Source organism: Telmatherina bonti (genome assembly GCF_933228915.1).
Source record: "Telmatherina bonti genome assembly, chromosome: 2".
NCBI classification, from domain to species: Eukaryota; Metazoa; Chordata; class Actinopteri; order Atheriniformes; family Telmatherinidae; genus Telmatherina; species Telmatherina bonti.
Window position 1 is genome coordinate 39,477,639 of NC_136620.1, and position 19,755 is coordinate 39,497,393.

General features: G+C 43.6%; 1 protein-coding gene across 2 annotated transcripts in view; it reads left to right on the forward strand.

Moving 5' to 3' along the window:
* Nucleotides 1-18,491, forward strand: part of fgd4a (FYVE, RhoGEF and PH domain containing 4a) — a 55,906-nt gene extending 37,415 nt beyond the window's left edge. For both annotated transcript variants that reach the window (XM_079249124.1, XM_079249125.1), the window contains exons 3-18: nucleotides 6,538-6,690; nucleotides 7,862-8,045; nucleotides 10,079-10,466; nucleotides 13,124-13,213; nucleotides 13,315-13,460; nucleotides 13,588-13,744; nucleotides 13,929-14,067; nucleotides 14,146-14,204; nucleotides 14,279-14,425; nucleotides 14,691-14,863; nucleotides 15,002-15,032; nucleotides 15,131-15,211; nucleotides 15,305-15,430; nucleotides 15,677-15,814; nucleotides 15,946-16,086; nucleotides 16,166-18,491. In XM_079249124.1, the coding sequence (XP_079105250.1) occupies nucleotides 6,538-6,690; nucleotides 7,862-8,045; nucleotides 10,079-10,466; nucleotides 13,124-13,213; nucleotides 13,315-13,460; nucleotides 13,588-13,744; nucleotides 13,929-14,067; nucleotides 14,146-14,204; nucleotides 14,279-14,425; nucleotides 14,691-14,863; nucleotides 15,002-15,032; nucleotides 15,131-15,211; nucleotides 15,305-15,430; nucleotides 15,677-15,814; nucleotides 15,946-16,086; nucleotides 16,166-16,414 (2,402 nt within the window). In that variant the 3' untranslated portion in view covers nucleotides 16,415-18,491. The remainder of the gene's footprint in view (nucleotides 1-6,537; nucleotides 6,691-7,861; nucleotides 8,046-10,078; nucleotides 10,467-13,123; nucleotides 13,214-13,314; nucleotides 13,461-13,587; nucleotides 13,745-13,928; nucleotides 14,068-14,145; nucleotides 14,205-14,278; nucleotides 14,426-14,690; nucleotides 14,864-15,001; nucleotides 15,033-15,130; nucleotides 15,212-15,304; nucleotides 15,431-15,676; nucleotides 15,815-15,945; nucleotides 16,087-16,165) is intronic.
* The last annotated feature ends 1,264 nt before the right edge of the window (nucleotides 18,492-19,755 follow it).

The window sequence follows — 19,755 nt, forward strand, 5'->3', positions numbered from 1 at the left end:
AAATGAAGCTGGAAGCAGGACTTTGTCTCAAAATGACATTTCAGAACAAAAAAGATAAATATTTGATTTGCAAACGTAATATGCCTTTAAATCTGAGTGCATACAAGCAGTGAATAACCAGCTTTCTCACCAGCTTGATCTTTGTTCAGAAACAGATTTCTCTATTTGCTTCTAAATGCGTTGCAAGAAGGAGGATTTTGATGCATCATAAAGCTGTTTGACATGGAAATAAATCCTTTAGTAACAGAGCAGAAACTACCAGACGTGCTCTTGTGTCTAAAATAATTACAAATGAAGTGTCTCTATGAAAAAAGGAAGCAAAAGTTATCTGTATTCACCAGCAAACATCAAAAAATGAGCCAATTAATCATGGCAGAAACATGAAAACTGGGTTATTGATCTGAATCATGAAAGAGTATTTGTGTAAGTTTGTTTTGTTGCCGCGCTGCTTAGTTCCGTCTTCTGGTTGGTTACCAGCTAAACCCTTTCGACGGGAAGACTGCGGGCATTTGCAGAAGTTGACCCCTTGCAACAGCATCTCTTCGCACCTGCAAGACGAGCGTGACCTTGCAGTTTCTGGTCATCAGCAGCCAATCAAGCCAAGAGGTTTTCCACAGTAGGCAGAAGTTTTTCTGTCTTTACATCTGATCATAAAACGAGTCATTTCTTTAAGACTCGCTCTGCAAGAACTTATTCAGTAAAAGTTTATGATCTGTTTGCTTTACTAAAATAAAAAAACGGCGCTCTTCATCACTGAGCGTGGCGGCGTTTAACAATACGTGTGTTTTATGTTCATGTTTGTGCATTTACTCTTTGTTTACCACGTTAAAGCTGTCAGCATGACGGCTTCCTGTGTCAGTTTAGGTTCTTTTTCTTTAACCACAGTGGCTTTAGGTTGATATTCAGCTGTGTGGTTCACTAGGCAGTGTAGAAAGACAGACAGCATACAGCTTCACCGCCACAGCCATCAGGCTGCAACCCATGGAGAGGACAGACCTCCAGTTCCCTGTGCAGAGTTATGGAAGAAGATACGAAACTGGCCTCTCTCTGCGTCATTGTTTCATTTTCATGCGGCTTGTTTTTGCTTTCAACTGCTGCTGTGTGACTATTTTTACAGGAATTTAGTTTTATTCTGTTAATTTAGTTTGTTTTCCTCGTTTGTCTTAATGTAACTCTGGAGGAAGAGTTGATGAAAATAGAATAAATACTGCCGAGCTTCATGTGGACGTTTACTTTCACATGAGAAGCAGCGTTGGGAGGCAGCCAGTGCCGCTTCAACATGGTGTTTGCTGATTATTGATCTGACCAACAAGGCTGCTTATATAAGCTAAGTTTGTTCTCCTCTTGCAACCAAGTTTCACACCAACTTCTGTCTGATTTTTGTTTGCCTGATTTATGATCAAATTTAAATGAATCAGATGCGAAGTGAGAGGAAGCCTGAGAACACTTTAATCATGCTGTGTTTGCAAGCGGTGGGTACACACAGCTGAATTTATTGCAGCATAAATCCCAGCTTCACATTAGCTGACTTGTTTTATTGCTGTTGTTTTAGACATGGAAGCAGCTGAGGGGAATATTGTCCTTCCAGGTCTGTTGTTGCTGCTTTTTCCAGCTTTAAGCTGCTGGTTGTTCAGAGATCCAGAGCTGTGTCTCAGTTTGTGCCGCTCTGAGTAAAAGCCACTTAAATGAGGGGTGTGTAAGCGAGAGTGAGGGAGGAGTCTTGCTGTTCTGTAAATCTCCCTGCTGAGCGGACTTTGTCACAGCAGCACTCCCTGGGAAGATTGCACAGAGCCTAAACTTAGTTCCCTTCTGGGAGCCACACCGCAGTCCCTCGCTGATCGGCGCTGCCTTTCTTTCCCCGTCTGTCTCAAACACAGGGTGAGTGAACTCTCTGGGATTATCAGCCTAACATAATATTTCAGCATGCTGCTGGACTGAGCCTCTAAAGTGAACTTTGTCATCTGTAATGAGTTAACTTTTGTCGGCTTTGATCGCAGCAAAGCGACAACAAACAGCAAAGAAATCTCACGTCTTTATCTGCTGATTTATGAGCCTGTGTTTCCAGGTTTGGCTTTTAAAAAGCATCTGAGCTTCTCCGCTGGTGGAGAGTCTGCATGTAAATAACAAGGAACAGTTAACTGTGAGCTGCTTGTGGCTGAAGCATGAAAGACTGTTTCTGATGTGGTGGCTTCCTTCAACCATCCACATGTTCCTTCATCTTGCTGTCGCCTTGAAAATGGCAGCATGTACCAAGAAGAAGGAGAATTTGTAAAGAATCTTCTCAGACATTCTTTGTGATGCGAGTCGCGCCCATCGGCCCGCTTTTCCACAAGGCGAGCAGGAAAAGCTTAGTTTCAGCCTGACACTCCTCCCTTTGGCGCATGCACTCAGACAGGTGTGTCTTTTGTTTTTCACCTGGCGGCTTTCACATGAAGAGTGAGACATAAGACAGGTCGGGTAGGTCGACTGTCATCTGCACTTCTCCCTGGAGGTGGTGTGAAGGAGGAAGCTGCGTGGATTTAAAAACAAAACTGCCTGCAAATCAGTGTGGTTTGTATTCATGGTGATGCTTTCAGGTTCCTGTCCGTCGTCAGGTTAAAAGAGCTTTCAGACCTGGACTGCGAAGACAGATTTTTCTGGTCTTATAGATTTTCTCTTTTGCCTTTTGGGGTGATATTCCCTGCCAGGTTGCAGCTGCAGAATGAAATTCTTTTGCAGGCGTGTGCCGCAAAGTAAAGTCCTCCCAGTGTGTGTGTAGAAGTTGAGGAAGGATATTTATTGGTAAATATTTCCAGAATGCAACATTATTAAATCCTACTGAGCGATGTCGAGGCTCTCATGAAGGGGCTGAGTAATTTGTTGGAGAATTTTAAGGATGTTTCTTTGTCCTTAGACCCTCCATTACACCCTGCACACATCTAATACAGTGGACAAAGTCTGCTTTAATTTTCCCGTTCTGTCTGTATCGTCTGTCTAGTAGCTAGCATCGTATTTCGGTGGCAGCAGATAATGAAAAACTGCTGGGTTGCCAGGTAACAGCTGCCTGCTGGGATTTATGCCCACACGTTGAGAAATGATGCACTCTGATTCAAAGGGTTTTTATTTCCTAAATAAAACAGAATCAAGAAAGAAAACGAGCGTAAATATTCTTTAACAAATTAACTCTTAGCCAATACAAACATATAAAATCAACGCATAAAAATGAAGGATATTGAAAAAAACTATATTTTTTGTAAAAAACAAGGAAAATTGACTCCAAGAAGCTGTTATTTAAAGTTACCATGTGCATGAAAGGCTGATGTGATCCTGCAGAGACACAGAAGCCTCAGAAAACAGGATCAGGTCCGTGACATAATTAGAAATGAGAGAAATGTTCTGGATGAGGAGTTGATGCTTTGTACTGAGTTGTACTCATACCAGTAAGACTGTGTCCTCTCTGAGGAGGAAGTTATTTCTGACGTGCACGTTGAGCACGTTACAGCTCGCAGTGCAAAAGCATCACTTCCACTTCCATTCTTTTTAATAATCATGCTGGTCGTCTATATCTGTTGGTATTTATACGTTTCTGAAAACGTGTTTTTACGTTCATGAATTCATCCTAAATGAACTTCTGAAGTGGTGAAAAGTTGCCGTGGTGGTAAAACTCTCATGATAAAGTAAAATGTTGCAACACACTGGCAGAACTCGCTTGCCTGGAGCCCAGCTGGGCTATTTTTGGCACTAGGTTGGACGATTCACTATTTTCAGACATTGCTTGTTTGGTTGCATTGTTGCAGAGAAAGATCTGAAGCATTCCTTCGTGGTAAACTTTCCTCCTGTGATGTGTGAGTATTAGGAGTCTTTTTGGAAATGCTATACTAAAACCACAGGCACAAAAACACACACAGATGCAGTGACTCGACATAAACTTGACTGTTTTGTTGATCCTCACACAGCTAGAAAAGGTGACTCATGCTTTTGACAGATGTGGCGGATGTGAATAAAAAAACAAAATATCTAAGGTGCTTTGCAAACCAGCATTTTGCTCCTGATAACCGACCTTTACGAGAACTTTTTTTGTGTCCTACCACTGCTGCAGATGTCTGAAGCTCAGTGCAATCTTTCCTGGAATGAATCTGGTTGCCGTAGTTGCAGGTCTCACCGTGCTGCAACAGACAAAGGTCAAGTCTCCGTTTCTCACTTCCTGGTTTGCAGCAGTGTTTTGACTCGTGTGAAAAGATGAACATAAAACACAAGCACAACAGCATATAAGGATATGAAAATGCATGATTTCTGCCTTGCTTTGAGCTCTCCTTCGGATGCAACCTCTGCTGTTTTCATCAGCATCAGACAGCAGGGCTCCTTTCTCGTCACACAGATGGAGAATCAGTGTTTCTGCAAGGTGGCGACTGGCTGTCTTTAATTTACGGCTTTCTGTCACTTAGGCTGACAGTTTTAATGAAAAGATACCAGAATAAGTGTGTTACCAGGAGCTGCAGTGCTTTCCCAGCACTCCCAATTAGCCGACAGAAGTGGAGTTCACTGTTTTCCCTGGTTGTGTTTTACTGCCACAACTGTTCAGTCGAGATTTCTAACATTTCTGATGTGATCTTAAGATTTCTTTCTACATATAAATGTCTGTAGAATAGGTGAATGTGCACTTTTCTCTCTGTTTACACGTCTCTTCTCTTGTCTTGAACCGTATCAAGTGAAATCCTTGCACAGCCGACTGGGTTCCAGATAAAAAGCTCTCGTGCACAGCTCATTTACAGCTTAGGGGCACCGTTACAAACAACTCCAAGACATCAAGCTAGGCTGAGGAGAGTGGACCTCCTACAATCTTCCAGGATAAATGCCACATGTAATGTGCAATTTGCTTTATTTTGGGTCATATATGTATAATCCACAACTTGTTGTTGGTTGTTTTCTTATAATCTCGTAATGTGGCTGTACAGGGAAGCCAACTACCTAATCAAGAGCAATTCCTGAGGCAGCCTTCATAATTAATTGGTTATTTTGGGGCCATGTTTAGAAAGTCGTCTCTCCTAAACACAGCGTGGGACCATTTCCAGGCAGACAGTTGCCCGAGCTGTTGTCTTTAATTATGGTCATGATGTATAAATAGAAACCGTGACTATATGATTCCGTGGTTGTTTTTCCTCTCTCTCTGTTTTAAATTGGTAAGATAAAGATCACTTTAGCATAAAAACTATGGGGCTGGAGCTCCATTTTGGCTCATAATAACAGATTTATTGTAAGCAAACTGCATCTGGAGTGGCACAGTGCAAATGTAGTGGAACATTTTCCTACTAATGCCATTCACAGGCAGCAAATAATCATTATTAACATTTTCTTTTGTTTTCTCCCCTTAAATATTTATAAATTCAACATATACACACATGTAATATGCATCTCAGTCAGGCAGATCACTAATAACCAAATTATTTGCAGACTTGTTTAGTTAATAATCCACTTAGTTCTACTTGTTTCTGAAATCCCATCGTTGGAACGATGTTCAGAAGAAAAAGAGACAATCAGCGATTGATGATGCAATGACGGAAACAGATAAGGACCACACGTCACCGTCTGCACCTCAAAGCCTTAATGACCCAACAGAACAGACACAACATCCTTTTTTCTGTCACTAAATGTAGCTTATCCACTTACAGTACGTTAGCCAATCTCACCCCTTAGGTGAGCACCTAAACTGGAAACTAATAGCTTATAGAGTATATAAACTCTCTGCCCACATGACGCCATGTAAGGATATTATCCTCACTGGACTGCTCTGTGCACACCCATGTGTGCACATTATGTGAGGTCAGACAGAGGTGGATTTAGGTGACTGTAAACACTGCCTGTCTGTGTCAGTTGCTCCATTGCCTGCTCTGACTAAACGCTTATGTTGTGCCATCTGTGGCCAGCTGGTTGGGTAGAAACCTCGCTGCTGCCCGTCATCAATCAGATCATTAGCAGGATAATCAGCCGACGTGCCTTTCTCCTGCTAACATTCAGTCTTAGCTTCTTTATTATAATCTTATGCACAGCTGTGGCTGCAGGAACGCGCCGTTTCTGATCGTACAGCGGTTTTCCAGCTTTCTTCTGCTTGGTGTGAATAAAAGTAAAGCATGCAGCAACGCTGGCCTGACAGGAGGCGTTTCACTAAACTCACTGGTGGGAAGCAGAGAATCCCAAACTAACCCAACATGAGACGACAAGCAGCGTCCACGCACTGGAGAGCTCAAACTGACCGATGGAGATTCAGGAACCTTCTAGCTGTGAAGTGGCAGAAGGTCTGATGAGTGAAATATTCATATAACTGTCCTTCTTTATGCCAGATGCTGCAAACTAAACATTTTGTAGCAACACAAAGAAAAGCTGTGGTGTCACGCCGTCCCTGAGCAGCTGGAACAGAAACATCGTTATCAGGGATCTTTATGTGTAAACAGCGATAAAATACCTCCGTAGTGTTTCATCTGCAACCATCTTCACTCCTCCATCTGTGTCTGGGAAGAATTTAGAGATTTAATGTTTGTGCTTTGTCTTTGTGTCTTTCAGCTGTAGGCAGCAGCCCGGCGGGCAAACACAGCGACGCGCCCACCGTGCACGCGTGTCTGAGCCGCGCCATCAGAGGGACCGCTGTCCGGAGCAGGGGAGGGGTCAATGGAAGAGTATCTGGCAGCCGGCCGCCGCTGCAGTCCAAACCTCAAGGTGGGCCGTCGCAAAAAGAGAAAATCATGTTAAATAATTAAGCTTTTCCAGATTATTTATGGCTGTTTTCATGTAAGCCGCCAGAGTTCAGAGACACAGAGATTGATTAACTTCTTCTACTCAAGCTGAGTTAATCATTCCACACAGATAGGGAAGAAAACAAGGCTCCATTGTTTCTTCTTCTGTCAAACAAGGCTTCATGTAAAACCTGAGATATGTGGAGAAAAAGTCAAACACTGCAGTTCCTCTCTGTCTGCTTGGCTTTGTTTGTTTATTAATGTTGGATATTATAGATACAGCTCGTCAGCGGGGTGACTTCAGGTGGTCTCTGCCGCCCCCTTCAGCTCCTAACCAAAGCTGCACCGACTCGCCTCCTCATGTGAAAATCATCAAGTCTTGCATCGGAAGAATTTAAAGTGGAACTATTTTGTGTATTTCAGGCTAATTTATTTTTATTTCTGAAACCAGAAGGGCTGGGATTGATGGAGTTATTGTCACAAATGGCTTTATTTACTTCAGACCGACCCTCTCCGTAGGCTGTCAGATCAGCCTGCGGGCAAAACGAGTGGATGGAGACTCTTCCGCATTAAGCCCCGCCTCCTGCCACTGCACTACATCGGGAGAACGCACCGCACCTGCTTTCACCGTCATTGTAACATCTCATAAACAGACGGATTAGGCTAATATGAACTCAATAAAAAAACAAAATACAATGTCAACACATAGCATCCAGCCCTACATGTTGGAACCTGAATCAGAGCCTGAAAACGAAGTGGAAAACAGCAACCCACAGCAACGAATGCAGCAGGATGTCTCTCTTTGGTAAACTCACCAGCCATCGTTGGAAATAACTTTATCCCACGTTTTCCACCCGCCTGATGTATTTGTACATGCCCTTGTTAACCAGTAGAAGGTAACCAATCCCCGAACCTTATCCCCCGGGACGTCACAAGGATTTCCACGTAGAAAAAACTCTCTAAAACCACGTGTTTTTTGTCGCCATGGAAACCGAACGGAGAGCGTGCTGGAACTCAAATTCAAACATGCGTTTAGGTGATAAAAAACAGTGTCGTTCACATGTCTGATGAGGATTCAACACTGTTAACACTGTAGAAAGCTCAGAAAACTCCAAATACCATCATAGCACCCCTTTTCCCTGTCTTGTCTTTAGTGCCTCCAAAACCAGCGCACCTCCAGAGCCCAGTGACGGCACTCCCATCCCCGCTGGGTCACATGCAGAAACCGCCACTCAGACCCACCATGGAGGAGGGAGGGGGGAAGAACGGGGCTGCGAGCCGAGCCAGGGACAAACCCTCCAAAGTGTCCGATCTGATCAGCCGCTTTGAGGAGAACAGGTACTGACTCTCCACTCTCTGGGTTTTCTTCACCAGCAGAAGGAGGTGGGTGGGGGGCGGTCCTGTGAAGGAAATCCTTCAGTGTCTGCTTTCTTACGTTAACGTGAGGAAATTGCACGAGTTTGCATGATTTCAGGTGGAAGAACTCTGTCTAGTCACTTCGTAACTTTTGTAACATTGTTGTAATCAAAGTGACATTTTTCTTTAACATTTTGTTCTGCAACTATTTCAGAGATAAAAAGCAGAACTGTCTCAGTTTTAGCACTCCAACTCGGCGGAGAGTGGCTGGTAGAGATTAGTGTGTGTTCCTGACAAGCCGAGCGTTAGTGAGGGGATGAAAGGAGATTTGTACAGGGGGGAACACAGCCTCTCATTCAGACTTACTGCTGGGAGAGGAAACCCAGGAGAGCGAGGTAGGATCTCATCAAGGATCTCTTCTCTGTTAGGCTTTCATGCTACAAGTCAACTAAAGTTTTCAGTTTGCTTGAAGTGAATTTTCTGCCTCTAATGTAGCGTTTACCAACCATTCAGCACAAATGTCCCTCATGCAGACTCCAGTGTGTTATGTTCCTGCTCATGCACGTTTAAATTGCAGCTGCGGACATGTTTCTGTGGAAGAGGCCCACAAAAAGTGTTGGAAGGCGCAACAATGGGGCGCTTGTCCCAACAGCTCGTACAGTCACACGAAAAAGGACCATTCAGTCTGCAGCAGTCGCTGATAGTTTCACATCTTCTCCTCAAGCCTGCAGCCGCCACATTTCCAGCACTGGCTGAAAACAGAATCAGAATTCCAGGCTTTCTCCACACCTTTCATCTAATTTTCCAGCGTGAAACAAGGTTAATCACTGCAATCTGCTGCATCTTCCTCATTCAGGCTGCAGGGCTGTGGGGATTACTGCTGAAATGGCTCCGGTACCTGAAACAAGGGACAGACACACAGCTTCAGAGAGCAGAATTAGCCTACTAATATACTAATCTGATTCACATGCCACTTGGCTGCCTTTAAGGCTGCAGGATAGCTGTAATGGAAGTGAAGCTGCTCTTCATTCTCGTCTAGTTTGGCTTGTTTTTAAAACTCAGTCATGCAGTTACGGGTCTGTTAGTATGCAGGAGGAAGTGCTGTTTGCAGTGTTTTCTCTTACCAGCTAAACAAGGTGTTATTCAGTCTTCTGCTGAAAGACCCTGCATTGTGTTGTTTGACATAAAAACAGGCCAGAACGAATTCAGAGTGCTTCACCAGCCTGTTGTTCCTCTATTTTTAAACGCTTCCTGTTTCTCTGGGGGGAGCAGCAGCCGTTGCAGCAGAAAATGTTTCTCCCCTCCGTGGAGGTTAGATTGGACGTTAAACTTCAGCGGCGTGGTAATATTTGATCGCATTTGGGACGGCGCTGCGTTGAGACGACACACAGCGGCTACTGTTCTTAACGCAGGAGGTCCGGAGAGCCATTCGCAGGGGAAACAGCTGCACTGACTGCTGGTACAGGATGTAGAACAGCTGAGTTGTGACATTGTGTGTTCATGTGTGCTTGGTGTGTGTGTGTGTGTGTGTGTGTGTGTGTGTGTGCTTTAAAATTAACTTCCATGCTGTATTTCAGTTTATTAACCGTTTCCTTCATGTCAACAGGAAGGTCCTTGCTCTGCATTCAGAGAGCAGGTAGGAGGAGGTATTAAGTAGGACAGCATGCACCTCGTGGGAGTGCTTTTTCTCCTCCTGTCCTCCTCGTTACTTTACCTCGATTCTGTCTCTGCTCACACTTCCTCTCTGTAACAGCAGCGACACAGGACAGCCAGAAGTCGGCGCATCTCCTCGGCTTTATTTTTAACTCTCACCCTCACTCCGCTGACTACCACGCCACACACTCTGACAAAGCCCTGCCACGAGGAGCTAACATTCAGCCTCCTGTAATCTTTGTTTTTCCTCATTTATGTGTTTTCTTCTTTTTGTTTTGAGGAGAGGGTCCCTTTTTTAACTCCTTCTGTACTCCTATCGAGCTAACACACTTCCTCCTTTGCTGTTTCTTCTCTTCCTCCAGCAACACTGAGACCAAGAGAGACACCTCACCGCTCAAACATATCAGCAAAGCTTCCAACTGCAGCCCGGCTCACCGTGCCTTCCCGAGGACGGAGGCCGGCAGGATTCCAGAGAAACCCTCCACCACACAGGATGCCCAGCAGCCAGCCGCTAATGGAGTGCTAGTGCAGATGGAGCAGGACAAGGAGAAGGAGGAGACATCTCTGAACAGTGTGAGGACAGAGACTGACAGCCTGGTAAATGGAGATATGGGAAGCACAGAACAGGATGATGATCATTCACCTCCACATGCTGGCCGAGGGGATGCAAAGGGCCACACTGATCAGGAGGACAGCGAGACTAAAGCAGACGGCGAGGAAAGGAGTGAAGAAGGGAGCACAGACCATAAGGTATGCAGACTTATTTATTCCTTTTACACCCCCTCTGTTGCCATGCACCCGGTGTTGTGCACTCAGAGCCTGACAGAGCTTTCTTTCAGCTCCAGCACTGCAGGTTTTCTCTATTAAATCTCCAGAGTAACATTATTAGGATGGAGCCACAACAGGGAAGTTTTTCTGTTATTTTCTGTGAATCCTGAGCAGATGTCGAACATTTGAGCCTCCATGAGGACCAGCTGTTGTCCACAGTTTAAAAATATCTCAGGTTCAGATCAGACTCGTCTTCCCAGGCTTGGAAACAACCATGCAGCTTCATCGCTCTGAAAGAGGAAAGTAGTGGCAAAGGTTGTAGCGCTCCAAGAGTTTGCGTTTCCATGCCCCCAGGGGAAGATGCGGCTGCTTTTAGTTCTGTTTCTTCTGGTATTTTTGACGCTGCTTCAGGTTGGAACACAACACGATTGTTCCTGTTCAGGTTCTGAGCTAAAAGGTCTTATTTTACCCATAAATTAACCTGCTGTACAAGCAGTCTGGTCTGTGCTGGTACGTTTTTGGACCAACGTGCCCTAACCCCCTTGCCGCAGATAAAACTCTCCGCTGGTTGATATTGATGATATTTGCAGGTAACGGCAGGTTCTTGTTAAAGCAAGAAAGCTGTTGGTGTTTTAATGATGACAAAGAGACACTGCTCCCATCAATGCTGTTTTAACGTCAAGGCAAGACATTGTTATTTAACTCCACGTTCACTTTTCTTGCTTTGAACAATCAAACTCCACTTTAATAACTCAAAATGATAAAGACTCATGATTTAATATGTCATGTAAGCAGCATTACTGTAATGGATGATGTGAAGCTGGTTTGATTTACTCTAAATTCTCATTAAAATCAAATTTTAATTAGTCTTCTGGGTGGATGATTTGTCTAATGACTCTTAGTGCAGCTGGTGGCAGCAGTGGCTCTTAGTTAACCATGCACCTGTTTGCTTTCAGTGACGTTACAAACTATATGTAGACAATGCACCGTGATGAGGAGGGGTGAGTAGTTTAGGACTAAACTACTCACCCCTCCTCATCACAGTGCATTGTCTACATATAGTTCGCCAGATGCGAGGTTCTGCCATGTTCACCGGCTGAAAGCTGAGATCTGAGGGTTCATGTCTCATTAAATAAATCAATTATTACCATGAATTATTTGTGAATATAAACCACACTACACTTTCACCCTGAAACATATAATCATAATCCTTTTTATTCCTTTTTACTGATTTAATTATCATTGTATTTAGTTCAGACGTCATCTTAAGCACTTTACAAACATAATAAATTCAAGGCAATTCACTGTGATCCCATTAAAACGTGTCGACATTCGCTCAGTCTACAGTAGCTGTGTTCATACAGGGATGGCTACATGCTGCATTTAACCAACTTGCACACATTTCTGTCTGCAAGTAATAAGGAAGTAGGCTGTTAGCTGACAGTAAAGACCTGGGAAATACTAATTACCACTCAAAAAGAAGTGTAAGTACTGCCTACATGGGAACTTGAGTAAATGTGACATTTTTTACCGGATGTGCAACGACACACATCAAATAAACTCAAGTAATTCTTTGTTCATCACTGCTGGTTTTATGACAAAAGTCTGTTTTTTTTCTGGAACACGTTCTTGGAAAAAAAGTGTATTTTTATGAGTTCCTTGAGAAAAACCATGTCTGGCTTCACCATCGAGGCTGTGTGTGCATGGCAAGTAAACAATGAGGAAGCGTCTGGTTGGTTTCTTTCAGGTCACAGGCCAACATTTAAGAGGAAGATCATGTTTCACTGGCTGTGCGCATCAATAAATATCCACTTTCATGATCATTGTGCTGGAAAGTGTGACGGTTTGCAGCACCTGCTCATGTGATGCGATTGAGACCTGGTTTTGTCGCCTGAAGACGATGCCTTCCCACCTGAAGCTTACTGTTCCAACAAATGCCTTTGTTTGATTTGGTGTCATTTCCATATTTTCATTTCCTTTTCTAAGAGCCTCCACCTCCTCCTCCCCTCCACACACACTTCTCTGCAGCCCAGTGTGACATTCTGTTGTACACAACAGTATTTAACACAAGACTGGCCCCCAGCAGCCGCGGGGTCTCTGAGGACTTTCTCTGACATCCATACAGTGAATCACGGTTGGCTCTGAACACTCTGCTCTGCGATGGATGTTTAAACAAGTGGTCTGAAGTCTGAAATTCACCAGACAGGAACTTTGAAGTTTCACTTTCAAACGACCAAGATGTGGGAATGGAGTTAAGCTGCACAACCATGCACTACCTTTCCTCACTTCTCCTTTACTATCAGCTCCATGCCTGTGTGGACACCGTGTGAGACACCTTCAAGCAAAACAGGACAATATCCGTCACTGAAAGCATCGAGATGCTGAACACAAACTGTGGAAATGTGACTCCCAGTCTTTCCCAGCAGTTCTTTTTATTTTTTTTTAATCTTTTTTTTTTGTCTTGTCCAGCATTTAAGCAGCAGAATGATTTTCTGGATGTTCTGCTGAGCAAATTTAAGGAGAAGGAGAAAGTTTCCCAGCAGTTCTAATGCATATTTCCTACCTTACGTAAGCCAAAGACTTCACAGCCTTGTAGAAAAGAAGTCAGCTCGTCTCATCGCTCTTGCTTCTGCTTTCAGGAGACAAATGAACAGAAGCTGTTTAAAATCGCCAGCGAGCTCCTGCAGACGGAGAAGGCCTACGTAGCGCGACTTAACCTGCTGGACCAGGTGAGGAACTCGTGCATCTACACGACTCTTTTCTGTTTTCTGACTTCATCGTTTAACACCCGGTGGAGACATCACCTCGCTGACTGACTGCGGTTTTCCAGGTTTTCTGTGCTAAGCTGATGGAGGAGGCAAACAAAGGAACTTTCCCTGTGGATGTGGTGAAGAACATCTTCTCCAACATCTCCTCCATCAATGCCTTCCACAGCCAGTTTCTGCTTCCAGATCTGGAGAAACGCATGGGAGAATGGTGAGCTTCAGCTGGAAAATGCAACATTCAACACCTGCTTTACACTCATTTTTTAAAAATAATTTTGCCTGAAAAGCCGTACTTAAACTTGTTCTTGGTGATGTTAAGTTCAGTCCTTTCCCTCCAGGGCATCCACACCTCGCATTGGTGACATTCTGCAGAAACTCACACCCTTCCTCAAAATGTACGCTGAATATGTGAAGAACTTCGACAAGGCCATGGATCTGCTCAAACAGTGGACCGATCGTTCGCCTCAGTTCAAGGCCATAATTAAAGACATACAGGTACATGCTGGAATCAGAATCCAGATTATACCAGCAGAAGCTGTGTTGTTAGATGGCTCCAGATGGAAAGAAAACCAAAGCATCAGTCTCTTCGATTCAAATTACAATCATGATTCAGGGGCTGGATGGTGATTAAGCACAAAGGCATTGAGGGAAAATTGAATCTTGGTTTATTTTTGGACAGAGTCAAGAAGTCTGTGGCTGTCTGACGCTGCAGCATCACATGTTGGAGCCGGTGCAGAGAGTCCCTCGATACGAGATGCTGCTTAAAGACTACCTGAAGAAGCTGCCAGAGGACGACCCTGACCGGAGAGATGCTGAAAGTATGTCCCAACGTTATGAAAACCTCTCCCGGGAGGCTTCGGGCTTCTTTTGCCATAATATTTATCCTCCTTTTTCAGAATCATTAGAAATTATTGCCATGGCGGCGACTCACTCCAATAGTGCCATAAGGAAATCTGTAAGTTCATACGCCGAATTTCCAAAACTCAAAAGTCTTCCTTCCTAAAAGAAATTTTTTTTTTAATTGCCTAGGAGAAATTAAAGAAGCTGATGGAAATATACGAGATGCTGGGAGAGGAGGAGGACATTGTTAACCCTTCCAATGAGTTCATCAAAGAGGGCCACATTCTGAAGCTGGCAGCCAGGAACACCTCCGCCATGGAGCGATACCTCTTCCTGGTGAGAAGATTTCTGCAGCTGCTGAAGGGCACTGCAGGGAAATATGCTGCGCCAGTCAATTGAAACGAATGAATCATTCCACAGCAGGAACACATGAAGAAGCCTCTCAATTACTGACGCTGCCTCATCATATGATTATGTTGGAGTAATTTCTGATTAGCTTGCACTCAGAATGAGTCCCACCTGCACGATTCAGATTACCGTTTGGGAGGAAGGGTCTCACTTGTCTCCACAGCTCACCTTCAAACTTCTCTTCTTCTGCCAGTTCAACAACATGCTGTTATACTGCGTGCCGAAATTCAGCCTGGGGGGGCCAAAGTACACAGTGAGGACACGGATCGGGATTGAAGGCATGAAGGTCCTGGAAACCACTAATGAGGATTACCCTCATACCTTCCAGGTGTCAGGCAAGGAGAGGACATTGGAGCTACAGGCCAGGTACTTTTTATGCCACCACAAGTTTAAGCACAACCAATCTCTGTTGGTTTGGCATGGTGTTTTTTACAGAAACAGAGATTATTGCTGCACATTTGCAATGTTTGAAGCCATTTATTTGTCTTTTTATTTTCTCCTCAGCTCAGAGCAAGACAAGGCAGACTGGATCAAGGTACAGGTTCCACCATCCAGCCACCCTCCCATTTCCTTTTGGCTTGCAGAGGATCCAAAGAGACAGTCATGTTTGATTTTATTCTTATCATTCATTAGGCTTTTCAGGAAACCATAGAGATCTTCCAGCAGAAAAATGAGTCATTCAAGAACGCTCTGAAGGATGCCGAAGAGGTTTCGGTTCGTGTCACAGTGAAAACTGCACAAAGTGAAACAGCCACAACAGGTGTAAAGAGTTGCTATTCTCAGCTTTTTTTTAACCTTTGAATGCAGAAAGCTGAGCTGGGGAAGCGGGCTCCTCGTTGGATCCGTGACAACGAAGTGACGATGTGCATGAAGTGCAAGGAACCTTTCAATGCTCTGACACGGCGGAGACACCACTGCAGAGCATGCGGCTACGTAAGTCATCAGACAGCAAGGTTTTTACTGCTTTAGCATAAATATACCAAAATCAGACATCAAGAGATGATGAGCAGGACAGCGAGCTTTATTCTTAGCTGGATTTCAGGTAAGAAAGAAATGCAGATGGTTGTTTGCACGCAGAGCTTGGAGGGTATTGTTGCTCAGATAAAAGTGATGAATACGTGGTAACGGTAAAGTCTGACTGATGAAGAGTTTGGGTGAGACATTTGTTTAACCTTACAGGTAGTGTGCTGGAAATGCTCGGACAACAAAGCACCGCTTGAGTATGACGGCAACAAGATGAACAAAGTCTGCAGAGACTGCTTCTCCATCCTGACGGGAGAAGCCATCACAGAAGGAAAGAGGGGCGGTATTCTTGAGGTGATGTTTGGATTCATACAGTAACAGTTTAAACAAAGCTTGCTTTTGCTGGGTTCATCTCCTGCATCTTTTCTATAACAAAGTGGAAATGACCAGAAATCTGACTGGTTTTGATCCATTTCTCCCTGCAGATCCAGGCAGCTCAGTTCACCGACTGCAGCATCATGTGTGGCTTCCTGCAGCACTCGGAGAAAGGCAAACTTTGGCAGAAAGTTTGGTGTGTTATCCCTGAGAAGGAGTGCCTAGTTCTCTATCTTTATGGAGCTCCACAGGTAAAACAGCAAAGACACGAAATGTTTCTCCAACAGCTTTTCTCACAGATGACATTCTCCTCTCCGCCTTTTCTCTCAGGATGTGAAGGCCTTGTGCACCATCCCCCTACTGGGATATTCTGTGGACGACAGCACAGACTCTCCAGCTAGCTTCCGCCTCTCCCAGTCCAAGTCCGTCCACAACTTTGCAGCCGAGACCGAGGATCTCAAGCAGCGCTGGCTGAAAGTGATTCGAGTGGCGGTGACAGGAGAAATGCCGGAACGGCCTCAGACCAACGGCAGCAGCATGTTGGACAACACACAAGAAGCCAATCCCGACAGCACATAAGCGAACTGCTGTTGGATTGTTTCCCACGAATGAGGCATGTAGACGTGTGCTGCATGCACAAAACCCAAACACACACTCTCCTCTCTGTCCTTACATAGACAAGTTGGAACAATTAGTGCTGGATAAGCTCCTTTTTCTTCTACTTTAGCTGTTTCATGGATTTTCTTCCTGCCAGAGCTGTGCTGGATTACTAACAGACATTTCCGGTGCAATCAACACTAGAGGGGAGGGTCCTCAGGATACGTCGTCTCCCCTCAAACAGGCATTATAAAGGACAGCCCAGATTCTCTAAGGACCTCATGTCCATGGAATACCATGGACTTCCACAGAGCCCTGCTGAGGACGTGAGTGGAAGCAGACCTGAACAAAGTCTGCTGGTGCTGTAGTTCTGTGTATTTGTACAGTATACTTTTCTTTTTCATAAAGGAACATTAGTGTTTCATGTACAGAAATTAGTCACATTTTTGTTTCTATAGAAAGCAAAAACATCTAAGTATCATATAAAGTATTTACAGTATTTTTTCCCCTTTTAATTGTAGAAGATGATCCCATGTTTGGATAATGATGGTCTCATCTCTCCTCAATATTCTACTTTATAATTAGACTGGATGCATATTTTAATAACCGTCATATGAGGTGTTTTTGTCAAATTAAATCATTTTAACATGATTAGATGGGAGAAATACTGCATGTTTTCCTAAAGTTGGCTGAGTCAGCTTCTTTTTGTTGGAAATGCACGGACAATGGAAGTTAAATCTCCTTTTTATGGAAAAACATTGTGTAAAAATGTTAGTTTTTTAAAAAGAATCTATCTGAGAAAACAGCTGTAGGTTATAAAACTTGAATGTCGGCTTTTGGCTCATGTTGTCAAGTGAGTATCTAAGCAATCCAAACCACATCATTCTTGCTTCTTGATTTTTTTTAATGATCCGCAGTGGTAAACAAAGGAACCAAGGATTTCCTTCCACCTTCTTTGGACAGATGTTACAACACGATTCACCTGATGCAGTATTTCTCCCTGCTGATTCCTCCATCTTTCAAAGTTCAGAACTAATTTCACTAACAGATTATCTTGTCTTGTAAGACGGGCATGTCAAATACAATGACACTGTTGACACTATTGTTGTTTTCGTCCACTTTGGAAAACTCTGAGCAGAACCGCAGGAGACATGAGGCAATCTAGCAGGGTGAGTTGTGCTCTCCAGGACAGATAAACTACTCTTTATATTCAAAACCAGCTGTAAGTCTATTTAAAGGCTTCAGAAGATAATAAATATTCACTAATTATGATCAAGAATGAGATTTTTTTTAAAAGACTTAAATCATGAAAGTGGAGAAATAAGATTCAAATCATCTTCTCAATTTTCTTTTTCACTCCGATGTTCTGTTTATCAAAGTGAAACAAAAGGGTTAAATGTGTTGATAAAACCATCAAGTGTCCATGTTATTCGTATGAACCCAGCCTGTTGGCTTGCACGGACCTGTTTATGATGCTAATTTGATGCACACACAAACCTGGAGGTGTTTACTCACCTATAAAAGGAGAGATCATCATTATCTTCATGTGGATATTTTTCTTTTCTGATGCAAATGCAACACAATCCAACATGGCAAGCTGCTGCGGCTAATGTAAATGTGTTTTTAATGCTGTAATTAATTTTATTATTTAAAGTAATTTATATAGTATGGCAAGCATGAGCTAATGGGCTTAGCACAAATTTGTTTCTTTGCTGTCAACTGGTAAGTGCAACCTTTTTTTTCCTTTTCTAAGCAATGTTTGTTTTTTCTTAACCTGTGAAAAGTCAGCGGTTGCCAACAGTGCTGGACAAACGGAGGGGAAATGTGCCTATAAGTTCCATAGTGACTCTTCACCCTTATGCTCCTGTATATGCAGTTTCCTCCTGGTGCTCACATCAGTCTCACCTCTCCGACCCTTTCCCTCTTTGCAGTATTCAAATTCTAGAAATAATAATTAAAATAAAAAGTCATAAAAATTAAATGAGCACAAAATGATTGTTAGATCTGAATGTAAATCCAGATTTTTACATGTTCTCTCATCCCCTCCCCAAAGGTTTCAGAATCGACGCACTTTATAGTCTAAAAGTGTACCTTCTAATAAAATAAAATAAGATTCAGCGATAAGCATGGATGTGTTGTGTTTGTTGCATTCATGACTGCTGTGTGACGTTTCTACTACTATCAAAACACATTTTGGTTCCTTCTTTTGCTTCTGATAAGACAATTTTCATGAGGACTGGACCCGGACGTTAAGGTTAATAACTGTCATTTGTTAGAAGTGTTTGACACGATAAAGATTAATATCGCTCGCTACTGTCACAGCATGGTTGGATTAATCATCATAGTTTGGCCAGTTGGGTACTTGGGCAAGACCCTTAGCGCTACAGCCGACTACCTCATGATGAGTGGAAATAATGAAGCTGACATGCCAGTTCAGACGTCACTTAGTCAAAAAAGCTCTGCGTCACACCGAGGAACCAGGGTGTCGTGATGAGAAATGGGCTACTAGAACACAAAATAGATGACACTGGACACGAGAGGCTAATAAGGAACTGTTGGAATGCTACTATGCAAGTAACCCTAGTGAGTGGGGCTATATGAAGAGGCTGTGGGACATATGGATACTTCAATACCCACAGTCCACAATGACACCAAAACACATAGTAGCAAACGACAGCTGCTATCACAGTTGGAGATTGAGGAGATACAACACACTAATACTGCAAGGGGGACCACTGGGGAGAAAGGTATGGGGGAGATAACATCAACTCCCACATTAAGACTGGGTACCAAGCCCCAGAGATAGAGATAAGAGATGAAATAATCAGCCTCAGACACAGCATCATAGCTAAGATAAGGCACCCCCGGTACCCACTGGCAAGAATTAGTGATGATGTACCACCAGAAAGCCGTCTGAGGTGAAGACATCAATAAGTACAATCCCTACTGCAACCATCACTGCAGTAGGGATTAGAAACCAATGAACCGATATACAGTACAGCAACAGTGATCCTGGAGAAGCTTGGTCGACATAACATCAGGGACAAGAAGGAGGAACCATGGAAGAGGAGGTTAGAAACCAACATCAAGGCAACTCAAAGGAAAGTTAGTCAACCGTCAGACCTCCAGAAGGGAACAACCATGAAAAGGGTGCCAGAGAAGTACAGTCAGATTTCCATACCTTAGGCCCTTGAAACTGCCAAACAAAGACTCCAAGCATTGGCTGTGCGACTGAAGAGATACAGAGAAGTTGAGGCCAGAAGAATAAACTGGTTGTTCTCAACTAACCCAGCTAAAGTGTACTCTAGCAGTGGCAGGGTAAT